The 19,350-nt window shown below is 35.2% G+C and overlaps 2 protein-coding genes across 2 annotated transcripts in view; one reads left to right on the forward strand and one right to left on the reverse strand.

Moving 5' to 3' along the window:
• LOC106873452 (uncharacterized) overlaps positions 1-19,350 on the reverse strand; it is a 180,445-nt gene that overhangs the window by 136,241 nt on the left and 24,854 nt on the right. Inside the window, exons 5-11 of the mRNA XM_014920810.3 lie at positions 15,236-15,316; positions 12,885-12,993; positions 5,953-6,006; positions 4,794-5,082; positions 3,187-3,279; positions 2,107-2,247; positions 829-969 (exon numbers count right to left, since the gene is read on the reverse strand). Of these exons, the coding sequence (XP_014776296.2) occupies positions 829-969; positions 2,107-2,247; positions 3,187-3,279; positions 4,794-5,082; positions 5,953-6,006; positions 12,885-12,993; positions 15,236-15,316 (908 nt within the window). The remainder of the gene's footprint in view (positions 1-828; positions 970-2,106; positions 2,248-3,186; positions 3,280-4,793; positions 5,083-5,952; positions 6,007-12,884; positions 12,994-15,235; positions 15,317-19,350) is intronic.
• LOC106873454 (uncharacterized) overlaps positions 1-19,350 on the forward strand; it is a 133,674-nt gene that overhangs the window by 71,756 nt on the left and 42,568 nt on the right. The gene's annotated exons all lie outside the window — the stretch shown is intronic.

A 19,350-nucleotide genomic window follows, 5' to 3' on the forward strand; every position in this document is an offset into this window, starting at 1 on the left:
ATTTTCATTGGCCAACTTATTGTCTTGTGCAGGCAAGAACAAACTTTTTTGAGAAGGAGGCTGCATGGAACTTGACTCACCATCAGGCAGACCGCACTACTAAGAAAAATTTAAGGTAATTTTTCATTAGATATGCCATTCAGAAAGACTCACTGGCAGCAGTGCGTCTCGTGCAGATCTATGAAATGTGTACTTGACTGATTTTAGATCATAGAACTAATGCTCATGATAACACCGAGCTGAAAATGCTTTGCTTCTTATGAGCTGTGGTAAGGTACTGTAATAACCAGTGATAAAAAGCTAAAAAGGAAGTCTCTGTGGAGTTGTTTGACTTGTTAGAAATAGCTACCAAATTTTATTTTAGATTACAACAAACCTGCTTCAAAAGAAGACACAGTAGAAATGTAATCTTAGAGATGACAAGTCTGAAGAAAAAACAAAAAAAAGAAAGCATAATGATCCCAGCTGGAAAAACTTCAGCAGTTGTTATGTTTGATCAGAGATGACATGAGGTTAAACAACAACAACAACAACAGCAGTAGCAGCAGTGGCAGTAGCAGCAGCAGCAGTAGTTGTAACAGCAACAACAACAGTAGCAGCAGTAACAGTAGCAGTAGAAGCAGCAGCACAATCCCCCATGAAAACTACAACTACTACTACTACTACTACTACTACTACTACTACTACTACTACTACTACTACAAGAAGAAGAACAACAACAAAAAAAAGATGTTTAAACCAGATATCTCAGCCAAATAGAAATAATTTAAATAAAAATAACAATTTGATAATGAATAAATGTATATATATATATGTATATTTACGTACTCATATTGGTCAGCATATTTCAACTGATCTTGCTGACGAAATGTTGCAAGTCTTTGAACTTCCTTATTGAGGAAACGATTCTTATTTTGCAAAACTCGAATATGTTCTTGGATCTCTTTAACTTTTTTTGAAGCATTCTCACTGAAAGCATGACATGTATGTAGAATAATTAAAATCAGAGTTTATTCAATTTTGGTGTTTGCTATGAGTGAAACAATATATTTAAAACTATAAACTAAATACAGAAAATATTGATTGATGTGTATGCATAGATTAGTTAATTTCATGGAGATATATGTATGTCTGTGTGTGTGCTGTGCCTGTGTGCTGTATGTGTGTATGCTGAGGGTGTGAGTATTGAGACAAAACAGCTGTTACATATACAAACATGGTATCTATCTATCTATCTATCTATCTATCTATCTATCTATCTATCTATCCCTCCCTCCCTCCCTCCTCTCTCTCTCTCACTGTCTGTCTGTCTGTCTGTCCATCTCTCTCTATATATATATATGTATATATGTGTGTGTGTGTGTATGTGTGTGTGTGTACAAGATGGTATCAAAATGTTCCTGGGCTAGTTCTGTAGCATGCCAACAGGTGGCAGCACATGATTGCATGCTCAACGAGAGCTAGCAGTGACCTTCATAAGATAGTATGCTGAGTAACATCACCGTGTTTACTTTGTGAGTTGTGAAATTTGTATTTTTGTGATCACATGTATGCTGTATTCTGCAGTTTTGTCATGGACATCGCATCAAAGTCTTTCAAGATCTCTATCAACGTGCCACTGATGACTCATCCTTCATGTCAAGGATCATCACGGGTGACAAGAGTTGGGTCAACAGGTATGACCCTGAGATGAAGTAGTAGTCATCACAATGGAAGAACCCTTAATTTCCATGATGATAGAGCTGCAGCTCAATCAAGAGCATGCGACCCCTTTTTTTTTTTTTTGTGATCCTCAATATTGTGCATTGAGAATTCATCCCCCAGGACCAGACTGTCAATCGAGAGTTCTACAGCAACGTTTTGAAGTACTTGAGGGAGGACATTCAGCGAAAGTGACCAGATCTGTGGGTTACGAAGACTTGGATTTTTCACAGTTATAATGCACCTTGTCATTGAGCTCTCCTCACTGATGAGTTTCTAGCCAAAAACAACATGGTATCACTTCTACACTTGTCCTATTTGCCAGATTTAGCACCTGTGGACTTCCATCTCTTCCCCAAGATGAAAATGCAGCTTTTAAAAATCATAAAGAAATTTGATATTTACTTTTTTAAACCTGGTTGTGAACTCATTTCGAGTTCTTCAATATGCTGGTCTAATTGTAAAATTATCAAATCTTTTCTGGCTATTGTCTCTTGGTAAGTTGTTAAAGTGTTTAGTACTTTAGCTAAAGTACACTTGGTTTCCCTGGAAAATATAAACATCGAGAAAGTTGAGTTAAGCAATGTATGTTAGATTTATTGAAAAGTGGAAGGCAATGAAGAAGAGAAACAAAGCTCATTCACAGGACAAATAATGTATTAACTCTTTGACATTCAAATGACTCTGTCAAATGTAATGCTTATTTATTCATATTGTTTTGAATTTATCATGCATTGTCTTGTGGCTTCATGATTTCAATGATGTGATTATTTATTTTCACAATGGCATTGTAGGGTAAGTGTGACATGTTGGACCTGGTAAGTTTGAACATAAAAGCGGCAGAATATTTTGGCTGGAAATGGCTAGTTTAAATGTTAAAGGGTTAAGGCAGGCATGAGCAATCTTTTTTGAGAAGTAGGCTACATAATGCATAGTTCATCACCCTGTGGGCCACACTACAAAAAATTTCAAGGTATATTTTCATTAAGCATGCCATTCAGAAAGTCCCATGGGTGGTAGGTTGCCCATTATTGTATTAAGGTGACATTGATCAAAAGAAAAAAAATTCTGTGAACTTCATTTCACAGAATTCATTTATGGAAAGCTCACAATTTCACAGAAAGACAAAGAAAGAAATGGGAGATGATACTTCTTAGAACTTTTAAGAAAGCTCAGTTTAAGTAAAAAACATGGTTTGGGTTGTGATCAGAAATTTAGTGAACATGGGATAAACTTATGTGACTAATGCCACCAATGAAAAGTCAATGAATGATTAAGTGTAATCAGATGATTGCTAATTGCCTATAAGAGAACAATATGGAAGATATGGTATATAGGACCTTAACAAAGATCAATTAGAGCAGACTAAGAACCATTTATAATTGAACAAAATTTGTTAATCATCAATATAACAGGTTATCTAACAACATCTATTAGCAACCTACTTGATAGTTTGAGCTAAGAATTAATTATTCTAAAACTCACATGAGTTCTTCTTCAAGCTCTGTTTCTCTTGCCACATGTTTATTTTCTACACTATTCTCATCTGAAACATTCTCCTTTTTGTTGCAGCAACTTCTAAAATAGAATGAAATAAAATGAATGTGAAGTCTTTTATCAAAAAAAAAAAAATATATATATATATATTTTAAAACTTTAGATAAATAATTCATTTGTGGAAGCATATCAAGGCTTCCCAGTACTCAGAAGTAAATACACTTTAGGCACCTGTTATCTTAATTAACAGGCCTGGTATGGTAGCGGAAATTTTGCAGATCTTTGCTCCAGTACCAGAGTGTGTGTGGGGTGTGGTGAGAAAATTTTCCTCTTAACTATACTTCTACTTATTTGTGTAAGTTAGGAAATATAGCTAGGACATTTATAATGAACCTAAACTGAAAAGTTTGTAGTGGATTCAATATACATACATACACACATTCCAATGAAGGTGCTTTGGATCTAGGTTAGAAACTGGTTCTTTCTCTATTGTCAAGACATCTTGAAATAAAACTAAACAATCACATACATTTAAATATATATGAGCATGTCTAGATATGCAACTATATGCATGAAAATGCATGCATAAAACAAAACATACAAATCTGCACACATACATACAGAAATACATACATACATACATACATACATACATACATACAAAAATACCCTGTTCTTTATGTTGAAATTCCAATGAAGGACCCATGGATCTAGGTTAGAAACAGGCTCTTTCTCTGTTGCCAAGAAATCTTGAAATAAAACTGAATAATGACATACATACATACATACATACATCACCCTCACCACCACCACCACCACTACCATCAAACCTATACCAGCATGGAAGACAGGTGCTAAATTATGATGATGATAATGACGATGATGATGATGATACACACTTACACCCACATATGCACACACATACACATGTACAAAACATACATACATACATACATACATACATGCAAGAGAAAACAATACGGTGGAAAATTTTAAAGCAAATAAATTAATTATCAAGCAAATAAATTAATTATCATCATTACTTTAACATCTAATTTTCCATTCTTCCGAGTAAGGTAATATTTCCCCATGACTAAACATGTTTTTGTGGATGATTGTTAATGAACAATTTGTATGATAGTGACAGTCATTTACAACAATCATGCTATGTCAAGACAAGGGCACACACACACACAGATGCACGTACGCACGCACATACATGCATATATATACATATATATATATATATATATATATATATATATATATATATATATATATATATATATATATATATATATATATATATATAAGTATGCGACAGGCTTCTTTCGGTTTCCATCTACCAAATCCAGTCACAAAGCTTTGGTCAGCTTAGGGGTTGTAGAAGACACTTTTGCAAATTACCACATAGTGGGACTGGACCTGAAATCATGTAATTGGGAAACAAATTTCTTAACCACCCCACCACAGCCACACCTTCCATTTATTATTTAATTATAAAATCTTGAAACATGTATAATGATTGTGTAAACTTTAATAACTGCCTATCACATTTCTATAAACAATAGGAAAAGAAAAAAATCAGTCCTTACTTTGTTTCAGCAAGAACGGATGTAATTTCTCGAATAGTTTCTCCTGTGATAGTATTTCGTTTATTTCGTTTGTTTTGCTTTGCACTTCGTGTAGGGTTGTGATTATTTTCAGCAGTTTGTTCACAATTGTTCACTACTTCAGAACTCTTACTGAAAGTACTAGACGAGATAAATGATGACTTTTCAATAGCCTCGTTGTTCTTATGATTTGAAATTGCTTTAGTTTGGTTTTGGAGTTCAAAGTCAGCCGTTAAATTCTTTGCTTTCGTTGATGAGTCTTTTAAAGAATCTTTTGTAAAGAAAAGAAATATTTGAATAATAGATACAAATAAAATCAAAGAAATACATCAAGGATATAATCTGTTTGAAAATTCATATCTATATTTCTTTCTATTATATGCACAAGGCCTGAAATTTTGCAAGAGAGGTTTATTTGATTACATCAACCCCAGTGCTTGACTAGTACTTATTTCGTTGGCCCTAAAAGGATGAAAGGCAAAGTTGATCGTGGCAGAATTTGAACTTAGTATGTAAAGATGGATGAAATGCCACTTAAGCATTTTGTCTGGTGTACTAATAATTCTGCCAGCTTGCAGCTTTAAAATTCATATCTATATTATTTATTCTGTCAGATTTTATTTCATATCCTTTTTGCTATAGGTACAAAGCCTGAAATTTTGGGAGAAGGGGATAGTTGATCACATCGATCCTAGTTCTGAAATGGGACTTATTTTATGAACCCTGAAAGGATGAAAGACAATGTTGACTTCAGCAGAATTTGAGCTCAGAATGTAAAGACAGACAAAATTCTTATTAGCACTTTTTCCAGTATGCTAATGATTCTGCCAGCTCACCACATTAGGCCTTACTTTAATGTAAGATAATACCAGGTAAATTTGTAATCTTTTCCATCATATATTAAACTAAGACTATAAATTTAACCTGTCTTGGTGAACCTTTTAAACCTATGGTAAAGGTTTTTTGAAGTAAAAAAATAAAAATAATAACAAAGTAATATCATTGCAATGAACCACTTTTAGGCTTATTGGACAACTCTTTGAGCTTATTTATTTAACAAAGCTACTGTTCTTGAATGCATATTTATAAACAAAAACAAAGAAAAAACAAAAAGCGAATCCTAACATTTATCTAAGCTTACCTTTAAATAATGGTGGTAGTGATCTCATTCGGATTAGACTTTTTTTCTCCACATCTTTCCATAAAAAAGTATAAATAACCAAAATTAGATTAACTGCCCAAAATAATTTCAGATTTCCATAGAAATTGTTTATCAGATTAATTCAAAGAATCATGCATCATAAAATTTGCATGCAACTCTCATATTGTCCATCAGCTACTCAAATTGGCTTGAATTTATACATTTTAAAGTACAGGTATCTGAATATAAAAAATGTATATGCTTCTAATAGAAGCAACAGTTTGAAATAACATGCATTTTATAACTACTGTAAGATTATCACCATAGATTGCATCATACGAAAATGGATTTGTTAATTGTGTTCCCTACTCATTATATCATTTATCACTTTTGTCAATCTCTATTTAACGTCTCTGAAATTTTTGCACAACATACATAAAAATTCCCAATTCATTTTCATCCATAAAACATTGATTTTAAATACTTGCATAATACCTGTCTTACATCATCATCATCTTCATTATTTAAATGTTCACTTTTCCATGTTTGTATGGGTCTTACAAAATTTATTAACGCATATGTTCTATGCTATGATGCCCTTCCTGTCACCAACCCTTATCTGTTTCCAAGGAAGGTAATATTTCCCCCATGTGTAGACATGTTTATGAAAATTATTGGAAATGAATGACAGTGTGTATGAGGTATGACAGTGACACAAACACATACACACAAAGAGACACAAACACATACACACACTCTCACACATACATAAATGTATACATGTACGCATATATATATGCATATATATATATGTATGTATGTATGTATGTATGTATGTACATATATATGTGAGTGTGTGTGTATGGATACACACACACACACACACGCACACACACACACACACACACACACACACACACACACACATATATATATATATATATATATATATATACAAGCAGAGATACAAGACTTGTACAGGGATGCTACCAGTATGATGAGGGTGGGCAATGAGTACAGCGAAGAATTCAAGGCACAAGTAGGAGTTCACCAAGGATCAGTGCACAGCCCCCTCTTGTTCATCATAGTCCTCCAGACAATAACAGAGGAATTCAAGACAGGCAGCCCCTGGGAGCTCCTCTGTGCTGATGACATTGCTCTTATAGCTGAATCACTACCTCAACTAGAGAAGTTCCAGGTATGGAAGCAAGGTCTAGAATCAAAGGGCCTTAGGGTTAACTTAGCAAAAACCGAAGTCATAGTTAGCAGGAAGGTAGACAGAAAACAAATCCCTTCAGGTAGATGGCCCTGCTCAATCTGTAGAAAAGGTGTAAGCAGAAACTCTATAAGGTGCACTCAATGTAAGTTTTGGACACATAAAAAGGTGCAGCAACATCTGAGAAAGGTTAACAAGGTAACTAACTTTTGTATGTGGAAGGTGCACAAGTACAATAAATGCTGGAAATGTGCAGAAAACAGGCTCCATCAACTACCAGGGGGCAAGTTAGAGGTAGTAGATAGCTTCCATTATCTAGGTGACCAAGTTAGTAGTGGAGGTGGATGTTCTGAGAGCGTAGCTGTGAGAATAAGTTTAGGCTGGGCAAAGTTCAGAAGGTCCTACCTCTGCTGGCAACAAAGGGCCTCTCTCTCTCAGAGTGAAAGGCAGTTTGTTTGATGCCTGTGTGCAAACAGCCATGCTGCATGGGCAGTGAAACATAGGCTGTGACAGCCGAGGACATGCTTTGACTTGAAAGAAATGAAGCCAGTATGCTTTGCTGGATGTGCAATGTCAGTGTGCATGTTTGACAGAATGTAAGCATCTTGAGAGAAAGTTAGGCATAAAAGGAATCAAATGTGGTGTGCAATAGAAACAACTGTGCTGGTCATGTGATGTGTATGGATGAGGACAGCTGTGTAAAGAAGTGCTGATCTCTAACTGTGAAGGGAACCTGTGGTTGACCCAGGAAGACATGGGATGAGGTGGTGAAGCATGATCTTCGAACTTTGAGCATTCCCAGAGGCAATGATTGGTGACTGATACCTTTGGTGAGGTGCTGTGTTTGAGAGGACCCATTAAGCCAAGTGCATCCATGCTGGTGGCACGTAAAGAACATCATATGAATGTTGAGCCTCATGGAGGCAAAGTGGCTGAGTTTCTTTTGAGCATTGGGCCTCACAGAGGCAAAGTGGCTGAGTTCCTTTAGAGTGTTGGACCTCATGGAGGTGAATATCAAGGCTTTTGACATTATGTCATGCCTGAGAAGAAGACCCATCAAGTTGAGCAAAATTGCAGTCATGGCAGATACTGGTATCATGCAAATTGGCACCCATACCACTGGCCCATAAATGCATCCCGGTGTCATGCAAATGACACCCATGCTGGTGGTTTGTAAATGTACCTATTACACTCTCAAAGTGGTTGGCATTAGGAAGGGTATCCAGCCATAGAAATCCATGCAAAATCAGACTGGAATCTGGTGCCATCTTCCAGCGTGCCAGTCCAGTCAAACCGTCCAACCCATGCCAGCATGGACAACAGACGTTAAATAATGATGATGATATATATAAAAATGAATAGAAAATGGAGATATACAACTGACAATTCAAAAATTAAAATTTATTGAGTGGCTATGTAGTAAGTAGCTTGCTTACCAACTACATGGTTCTGGGTTCATTCCCACTGTGTGGCACCTTGGGCAAGTGCTTTCTACTATAGCCTTGGGCCGACCAAAGCCTTGTGAGTGGATTTGGTAGGTGGAAACTGAAAGAATCCCATCGTATATATGTATATATATATGTATGAATGTGTGTGTATATGTTTGTGTGTCTGTGTTTGTCCCCCCCAACATCGCTTGACAACCGATGGTGGTGTGTTTACATCCCCGTAACTTAGCGGTTCGGCAAAAGAGACCGATAGAATAAGTACTAGGCTTACAAAGAATAAGTCCTGGGGTCGATTTGCTCGACTAAAGACAGTGCTCCAGCATGGCCGCAGTCAAATGACTGAAACAAGTAAAAGAGTAAAAGATATAATATTATATTACATTCTTATAATAATATAATATAATAAATAATAAATACAAATTACATACAATTGTTTTGCTTTTTACCCATAATAAAACTATTAAAATCCATTGGTTGTAAGCAAGAATCTCTTCAGTGTAATTTTTGATATAGGAGGATTCACAGATCCAAGAAACGACTGAATTTAAATGTATCTATGTTTTCCAGCGTGAGTGTCAATAATTAAAAACAAAACCAAAAATAAAAAGTGAAAAATAAAATATGAAAAATAAACTAATATAACAGTCATAAAATACATTTGTATACTATTTAGTATTTTAATCAAAATATATTTTAGTGTATTAGTTTTTTTAAAATACCAGGAACATATTTTATTTACATTTTTTATTAATAGTTGCAGAAGTTATAGAGTGACTCATGGGATGTGAGTTTTGTATATTGACACTTATCAATGCATGAAATACTTGGCCCTTGAGTTACTCTGTAACTTCTGCCAATTATTAATAAAAAAACATATATATATACTCATGTTACACACACACAACAGGTTTCTTTCAACCAAATCCACTCACAAAGCTTTGATCAACCCAGGACTGTTGTAGATGTCACCTACTCAAGGTTCCACATAGTGGGACTGAACCTAAAACCATGTGGCTGGGAAGCAAATTTCTCAACCACACAACCACACCTGCACCTATACCCATGCCTGCACCTTTGATGTAGAAAATTTAATGTGAGCAAAAATTCTTGTTTCATGTGTTCGTGCAATATTCAAATGACTTAAATCACATTTATAGCACACAATTACTCAATGATTAAAAAACTTGTTGAGACATATTTAGTATGATTATTATTTGTCTTCTATATTTAAACTGCATTTTATAAGAAAACAATCCATGGAAATTTTATTTATTATATTATATAGTAATCTAGTGTATGCTTCTACAAAATTTCTGTATACAATATTTTGTTTTAAACAAAAGATCCATTTCCATTCATTAATTTTGCTATAATACTAAATCTACTTGAATTTCCTACTCTGGACATAGCTACACAAAAGTGACCATAAGAAAAGCATTCATCGTTTTTTAGGTCGATTCTAACTTTTGAATGTGTTTGATCTTGAGCTTTGTGAATTGTAAGATCAAAGAACAGTCTGAGAGCAAACTGATGTGTTTTGTCTTTTCTTTATTCTTCCGTGCTGTCTTTTACCCTCACTTAATCTCCCCTTCAGTAATTCTTTTTGTCATGCTCTAATCTCTTATCTGGAAGATTTAACCCATGCACATTTTCTCTCTTTCTGTCGCATTCTTTTCTTAACTTCCCTTCTTTCTTTTCTCAAAAAAGAGAGTGAGTAAAAGAGGGAGAGAGCCACAAAAAATGTGAAATTACAATTGTTTTACTCTCAATTATTTCTTTTTTATGCATTATTGAGAGAAAGGAAGTGTATATAAGATAAAACATAAAAGAAAACATATATGTAAAGTACTTATTACAAACATTTATACATAACTGCATATGCTTATGAGTATCTGTATACACAGGTTACATATATGTATGCAAGAAACCCACACTGTCATTTTTCTCACTTTCTCTCTCCCTCATTGATTCTCTTTATCACTGTTAAAAACTTAATGTATACACTTTGTCACTCTTCTCTTTTTCATCTCCTTTTTTAGCTCTGTTTCTACCTTTCTTTTACCTGTGCAGCTGTGTATTGTAGATCTTTACAATTCATTCATGGGAGTATGCACATACACACACAGGGACTTGATATAAATTTATAAAGAGATTCTCTTCTCTAAACCATATTTAGTTCACTTAGTGATTTCCTTTCACTTCCTTTATATTATTTAATCTGTCCATTCAGACAAGTCCCTCTCATTATGCTTTCTTGACTTAAATTCAGCCAGTTTCATTAAGCTTTACAATTCATATTTTGTAGCATAAATTTATTGTAAGAACTTCTTTGCTTATAAGTCACTACTGATTTCAACAGTTTGAGTTTTATTGCCTTAATTAAAAAATATGATGACCACATATTTTTAGCATCAATTCTTATGCTGTGTAAAGAAACATATGTATATAATGGGCTGTCCGGAAAGTTTTTGACTACACCTCCATTTAGAGCACAGTTTAAGCTATCTTTTCGTGGAAGAAGGTTTATGTTCCTATAACCTGTGTTAATTCTGTAACACTTTAAAATGGAAGATAAGAAAGTTCATTTTCAGCACTTGATGCTTTTCTTTTTCTGTAAAGGGAAACATGCCTTTCAAGCAACCAAAGAAATATGCGCAGTTTACGGTGATGTTTCTTTATCCGAAAGAACTGTATGGAAGTGGTTCACAAGGTTCCGAGCTGGAGATTGTAGCCTTATTGATAAAGAGCGATCAGGTAGACCATCCACTACAGATGATGACCACATCAAGTCATTAATTGAGAATAACCCACATTGCACAACCCGAGAATTGGCAGAAAGCCTCAACCTATCAAAATCCGTCGTTCATGAGCACCTGGTAAAGCTTGGTACACAAATCGCTACGATGTTTGGGTACCACATGAGTTGAGTGAGAAGAACCTTTTGGATCGCATTTCCATTTGTGATTCGCTTTATAAATGGAATGAAAATGCGCCTTCTTTAAAGCAAATTGTGACAGGTGATGAGAAATGGATTATCTACCGAAATGTTCAGAGAAAACGATCCTGGAGTAAACGACATGAGCCACCCTTAGCCACCCCAAAAGTGGGTCATCACCCTAAAAAAGTCTTGCTTTGTGTCTGGTGAGATTGGAAAGGAATTCTGTACTATGAGCTTCTTCCAAGTAACCAGACAATTAATTCTGAGAAATACTGCACACAACTGGACGAGTTAAAAGCAGCAATTCAAGAGAAACGTCCAGAATTGGCCAACAGGAAGGGTGTTGTTTTCCAACATGATAATGCAAGACTGCACATTTCTTTGGGAACCAGACAAAAATTTTTGCAGCTCGGCTGGGATGTGTTACCCCACCCTCCATATTCACCAGATATTGCTCCTTTAGATTTCCACTTATTCAGGTCTCTGCAGAATAGTCTTAATGGTGAAAATTTCAATTCTTTGGATGACGTAAAAAGATACCTTGATGAATTCTTTGCCATGAAACCACCTCAATTCTGGGAAGAGGGTATTTTCAAATTAAAGGGAAGTTGAAGACTCATTGTGCAACAAAATGGTTCATATTTGGTTGATTAAAAATGTAATGACAAGTATTTATTGATCGTTTTCTTTCCTTTCAATGCCAATCTGTACTCTGGACAGCTGGAGTGGATGTATGGCACTGTGCAGCAAAATTATCCAGCATTAGTTAAAGGAAAGTGAGCTCTTCTGCAGCAAGACAGTGCAAAACCTCATACTGCTCAAACAATCCAGGATAGACTCCAGGAATCTGAGGGAATTGAACTAATGCCACACCCAGCATACAGTGTGGCCCTAGTTCCTTCTAATTATTACTTGTTCTAATCCATGGCTCACTTCCTGCACTTGCAATGCTTAAAGCAAGAGAAGGTGGAAGCTTCTGTGTGGAATCAAAGAACTGACAGAAAGGTGGCTTCAGACTGCAACATGAGTGCTAGGCTGCTTTTGTTGTAACTTGAATAAAGCAAATAAGATACCAAAATATTGCAAAACTTTTGAATCATAGCAATACTAAAATGAACTACATTATACTACATCTAATGAGGGTGTATAATAGGAGTAGCATGGAGAAATACAAGGTATAACTTCAACTGTTGTCCTGTCTTTGCTTTTGTAGTTCACATTTTACATTGTTTCAGCCCTAACAAGTTTTTGTTTAAAATAGCATGATCGTTTTAATTAGCAGAAGACAAAATATAAAAAATATAACGGCAGGATTAAAAAAGGAACTTACGTTTTTCTGAGGAGATTAGATGCACTGAAGAATTAGAATCTCTTGCATGATTCATATTTGGGTTTGAACATTTTACTGTTTGAATTATTCCTCTATTGTACAGTTTGTCCTGTAAAATATATAAAACAGATTTAGAAACGAGTCTTTTTCACACATAGATGCATATATATATGTAATATTTTGGATTAATGAGTAAAAATCAAATAGTGTGCTGATGTGTTGAGTAAAGCACTGGCACAGTTTGGATTGCCTGATGTCATCTACAGTTGGGATATATTTCCTTTGGATCTACTTCAGGAATTCCATAATATTAGTTGAGAAAATAATCAATTAAGTGAACAGATGGAATTGGTATAACTCTTGATTTTGTATGATGATTGTTTTGACAAGTGTGGATTGTTGGCAATTTTTTTCCTCTGTCTTCCTTTTCTCTTGGACTTTCCTGTCTCATGCTTCTGAAGAAGAGCTTTGCTCAAAACGTAAAACACCCTTTCTTTCCTTCCCTGAGCATCTTTTAATACTTTGCATGGACCATGTCCTTGCATTGTTATTTCTTGTGTTTTTTGTTTTGTTTTTTGGGATTAATTGCAAATGACACCCATGTCAGTGACACATAAAAGCACCTGTTACACTCTCAGAGTGGTTGGCATTAGGAAGGGCATCCAGCCGTAGAAAACCATGCCAAATCAGACTGGAGTCTGGTGCATCCTTCCAGCATACCAGGCCTAGTCAGACTGTCCAATCCATGCTAACATGGACAATGGACATTAAATTATCATGATGATGATGATGATGATATATATATATGTGTATATATATATATATCATCATCATCATCGTTTAACGTCCGCTTTCCATGCTAGCATGGGTTGGACGATTTGACTGAGGACTGGTGAAACCGGATGGCAACACCAGGCTCCAATCTAATTTGGCAGAGTTTCTACAGCTGGATGCCCTTCCTAACGCCAACCACTTAAATATAAGGATAAAATCTATATAAGATTTTATCAAGTAGCCAGTATGTAAAATCACTCAAGGAACAAAATTAATACTAAGCATGTGGCTTTTACTTAGAATAGCAGCCCTTAATGTAATAAGTGTGATGCTTTACTTAAAGTAGCAACCCTTAATGTAATAATGATAATAATAATAATAATAATAATAATAATAATAATAATATATATATATATATATATATATATATATATATATATATATATATATATATATATATGTATGACAAGTTGTAGATAATAATCATTACATGTTTTTCCTTTTTAGAGTAAATTTGGCTTACAGCTGTTTCCAGTAGCCATTATAAGTACGTTACTAATAAGTTTACTCAGTCAGTCTATTGATCAGTTGCTTCCAATGTCTATACCCATTATCAATACTTGTCTTATATATCACTGTAAAAACCAGTTTGTCTGGAGTCCAACCATGGATTTACAATATAGAATTGTGATGAACCATAACCTTGGACCCTGTCATAAGAATACTTGGAGTCCTTCACTAATCTAAACAATATTGTTAGCCTGGTGTACCAACAGAGCACTTATGAGGTATTTTATCTGGATTGATAATCCCTCACTATTAGTTGTATGTATGTATGTATGTATGTATGTATGTATGTATGTATGTATGTATGTACGTACGTACGTATGTAGTAAAGTATGTATGTGTATTTGTGTGTGTCTATATATATCTTCATATATGTATCTGTATATGAATATATGTGTGTGTGTGTGTGTGTGTGTGTGTGTGTGTGTGTTATTTTTTCTTTTATGAGCCTTAGGACTTTGTGAGCTGGAGCTTACCCTAGAATCCATGGTGTATAGATGACTGAGATTACAACATTATCTGCTGAATGGAATACTGGTCCCTCACTGTGTTGACTTCCCAAGCTATTGCTAGAACTCATTTACAGTCAAGTGGACTGAGGAATGGGAAATAAAATGTTTTACTCAAGAACACAATGCACTGCTGGACAAGGAATGAAGATCATGATCTTACAATTATGAATACAACATCCTAACTACTAGTCCACATATATACATACATAAAATCATGACATTACATGTGTCATACAAAACATCTTCAGAAGCCACATGTGGCCTGAATACCATAGGTTTTCTATGTCTGTGCTAGTATTTACTCAGCTATAAAAACAATCATAATTCCAATCATGTCAGCAGTAAATTTATAGAATGAATTTAACACCATCAAAACTAACAAAACCCATAATTTCAACAAAATTTACTCGTAGCTGAAAGAATAGAGTAATAACTATTATAAATATATTTAGTAACTTGGCAGAAACATCCATCAAATTTATATTAAATATGCATTACTTTATCATAGCTGTTTTCTTCAGTTGGATGTTCAGATTCATTTACAGTACAGCACAGACAAGAATAATGCATTTGTTTGGCCTGAAACCAGAGAAAAATAAGTAATGACATGTTATTTCAAAATGAACAAACCAATAAATAAATAAAATGAAAGACAAATGAATAAATAAATAAATAAATAAGCAAAAATAATAAATAACAGAATAAATTAACAGATTTCTACTCTTGCAAAATACATAATTAGAATATTTCTCCAATTATATTACAAATGTTCCATGAGAAATTTCATTATTTTCACAATTTCATTTTTCCATGTATGTCCATTTTGACATGAGAAGAAGGCCAATTGTATTTGGTAAATACAATTATTGTTTGAAATGTTGGGATTAGTTTGCAATAGGGAAATATAAGCATTGAGGGAATTCGAGGGGTATTTAAAACTTTGGAGCAAGGACTAAGTTATGAACTTAATGGATTACTATAGAAAGTGTGATGATTAAACAGAGATGTAACAAATGGATATCTTTTATATTATTTTTAATTGTTATCAGTGTGGAGCTGGCAGAGTAGTTAGTAAAGCTGGACAAAATGCTCAGCTGCATTTCTTCTGGCTTTGTGTGCTGAGTTTGAATTCCACCAAGGTCAACTTTGCTCTTCATCCTTTCAGGATTAATAAAATATGTACAAATTGAGCATTGGGGGTTAATGTAAACAACTATTGACCTAAGCAGGATCTGAACTCTGAGTGCAGTACAATATTAACTTGTAAACTTTGAATACACTCGGTGCTATACTATGGTTGCAAACAAAATACTGTGTCCTTGCTATCAATTAATATTATATGTTTGTGTATTTTATCAGTTAACCTTTGCCTGTCCAAAGCATTTTCATAAGTTATAACTATCTTGTTTTGCTTTCCTTGGAACAATATAATCTGGAATACTTCATCCCATGTCTCCTTCCTTGGTAAGACTGTAGAGAGTTATTTGAAGGAGATTGGCTGCTACTTTTAGTAAGCTGAGCAAACATTTAGAAGCTCCTACCCTTTACTGGTTTGAGAAAATGTAGTGTTTTCTTCATATATCATATGTCTGTGGTTTGGTGTTTTTTAAGTAGGTAAATTGTTATGTGCCATGGTGGAATATGTTTTAATTATTTGTGAAAAGATGCCTGTCAAGAGATATATGAGAATACAGTTTGAGAACAGAAGGTGAGAGAGGATTGTGCATCATCTACAGGTACATGTAAGTGTGTGTGTGTGTGTGTGTGTGTGTGTGAGTGAGTGAGTGAGTGAGTGAACAAATGCATGTGTGTGAAATGAAGCTTATGTTAGAAAGAGTGTGTTTGTGTGTGTGTGTGTGTGTGTGTGTGTGTGTGTGTGTGTGTGCACGTGTGCACGTGCATGTGCATCTGATTAGATGTAACACCTTGTAGCCTGTTAATAAGAAAAGAGCAGAAGAAATAATCAAATCCTGAAGATGACAGAATGAAACTTGGGGAACATACAGTCAACACATACCTTAATGGAATAAACTAATAGCAGGCTTTTGATCTGTGAAGTCTTTGATGGAGTAAAGAGCAAAGACTTTATTTTCAGTCATGTTTTTACAGGGAAGATCCCATAGTGAATGACATACAAGATAGTCTCCAGTATTTAGGCTCTGTACAAATTATACTTGAAGTTGCTGTGAAGGGAAAGATGACCAAATTGATAAAAAGGTGGCCATTTACAATCATTTCCATTACTTTGATGAAGCTGGAAATAAGGTCAATAGTTGGTAGGGTTAGAAAAGTTTTCTTTGTTGGGTCTAGAAGGCATTGCTGTATGTTAAAATTTGAGAGTATTAACCTTTTTCCTGTCCTGTGTAACACAAGTAATATACAAGACACTCTAACCTTTCATCATCTAACCTTTCATCATCTAACCTTTCATCATCTAACCTTTCATCATCTAACCTTTCATCATCTGGTACAAGATCCCCTTTGCCAATGCCCCCTCCCCTCTCAAAATTCCTTGTCTTGCAAGTTACTTGGTGACCCTGCCAGTGCTGGTGCCATGTAAAAGCATCCAGTTCACCCTGTGAAGTGGTTGGCATTTGAAAGGGCATCCAGCTGTAAAAATCATGCCAAAACTGACCTCACCTGTGCTGGTGCCACATAAAAAAAAGCACTTGGTCCACTCTGTAAGGTGGTTGGTATTAGGAAGGATATCCAGCAGTAAAAAAAAAACCCTGCCAAAACAGACACAGAAGCCTGGTACAGTCTTCTGCCTGGCCAGCTCTTGTCAAACTGTCCAACCCATGCCAGCATGAAAAGTGGACGTTAAACAATGATAATGATGATGTCCCCGGCGTACACATTTTCATTGATTTTTCAACCACAACAGTAAATCAGGACTTATGAAAGGAAATCCTTATATTACACAGAAGGTATGACACAAAGGCTAACTAAAAGTCTGAAAACAAGCATGGATATTTATAACAAATTTATCAAAATGTTTTGGACAGGTAAAAGGTTAACAGGTAAAACACACAAATATATAATGGGTTTAAGAATCTTGAGCTATATTAGACATTCCTATCTTTTATCTTTTTCTTGTTCCAGTCATTGGACTTTGGCTATGATGGAACACCACCTTGAAGGATTTAGTCCAACAAATTGACCCCAGTACATATTTTTAAAGTCTGTTACTTGTTCTATTGGTCTCTTTTGCCAAACTGCTAAGTTATGGAGCTATAAACAAACCAACACCAGTTGTCAAACAATGAGAGTAGGGAATAAATACTAACACACACACACACACACACACACACACACATAAACGATGGGCTTCCACACAGTTTCTATCTATCAAATTCACTCTCAAGGCATTAGACAGTTCATGGTTATAAGTGAAGATACTTGCTCAAGATGCCATGTAGTGGGACTCAACCTAAAAATTACATGGATGTAAAGCAAGTTTCTTAATCATACAGTAATGCCTGTGAGGCCTTTGAAAATAAATAATAGTAAAATTTTTTCCCGGAGACCTTAACTCTTTGAAGGAATCATAGTGGGTCCTATTGAGATATATGGCATGCCTTGCGTATTTTAAGAGCTCTCTAGGTCTGGCCACAGCTAATTTCTTTCAGAAGAGCGAAAGGTGGACAGAGAAAAAGAAACAGTAAAAGAAATGGCCCCAGTGCAGGAATAATACTTTACTTATTGACCCTGAAAAGATGAAAGGCTAAGTTGATCGCAGCAGGATTTGAATTCACAGTAAAGAAATCTGTAATGAATACTGCAAACCAATCTATCCAATACTCCAACACCACTTCCCATTGGCTGCTGATACAAAAGTAATGTTATTAAGAAGAAAAGTAGAAATCATTGTTGAAAACATGTGTGGCATTGTTTGATATTTCAGTATTGAACTACAAGGGAGAAAGAAATTGATTCAACACTGTAAAGAAAACTATTCAAATCAGATAAACATTATTATGTTAATGTTTAAAAGTGTATTATATATCAAAGCTACCAGATGGCTTAACTGCAAGTCACAGCTTAAAAACTTTGTCAGCTTGACAATCTCTGAAAATAGTTTGACATTGACTTATTGATTTGATAAAATAATTGTTTTAGCAGTTGTAATCAACTAAAATTGAAATTTACTTGAGGTTTTTCGAGCGAGATGAGCGTGGCCGTTGCCAGTACCGCCTGACTGGCCTTCGTGCGGGTGACATGTAAAAGCACCCACTACACTCTCTGAGTGGTTGGCATTAGGAAGGGCATCCAGCTGTAGAAACTCTGCCAAATCAGATTGGAGCCTGGTGTAGCCATCTGGTTTCACCAGTCCTCAGTCAAATCGTCCAACCCATGCTAGCATGGAAAGCGGACGTTAAACGACGACGACGACGACGACGACGACGAAATGGTATTGATTTTTATCTCCTTTCTAATTTTTATCTTTGACTCATCTCTGCTGTCCAGGCTATACTTTATATGCCAACTTTTCTCTGAAACATAGTGCCTGCATGTAGTGTATATAGAATCCCTTCTCCCTATCATTTGCTTCTCAGTTGGACTTCCAGTTACTGGTACAAGGTCTCTCTTCCCCTATTCTCTATGGTTATTCG

The sequence above is a fragment of the Octopus bimaculoides genome, chromosome 2, assembly GCF_046866305.1.
Source record: "Octopus bimaculoides isolate indiv1 chromosome 2, ASM4686630v1, whole genome shotgun sequence".
NCBI classification, from domain to species: domain Eukaryota; kingdom Metazoa; phylum Mollusca; class Cephalopoda; order Octopoda; family Octopodidae; genus Octopus; species Octopus bimaculoides.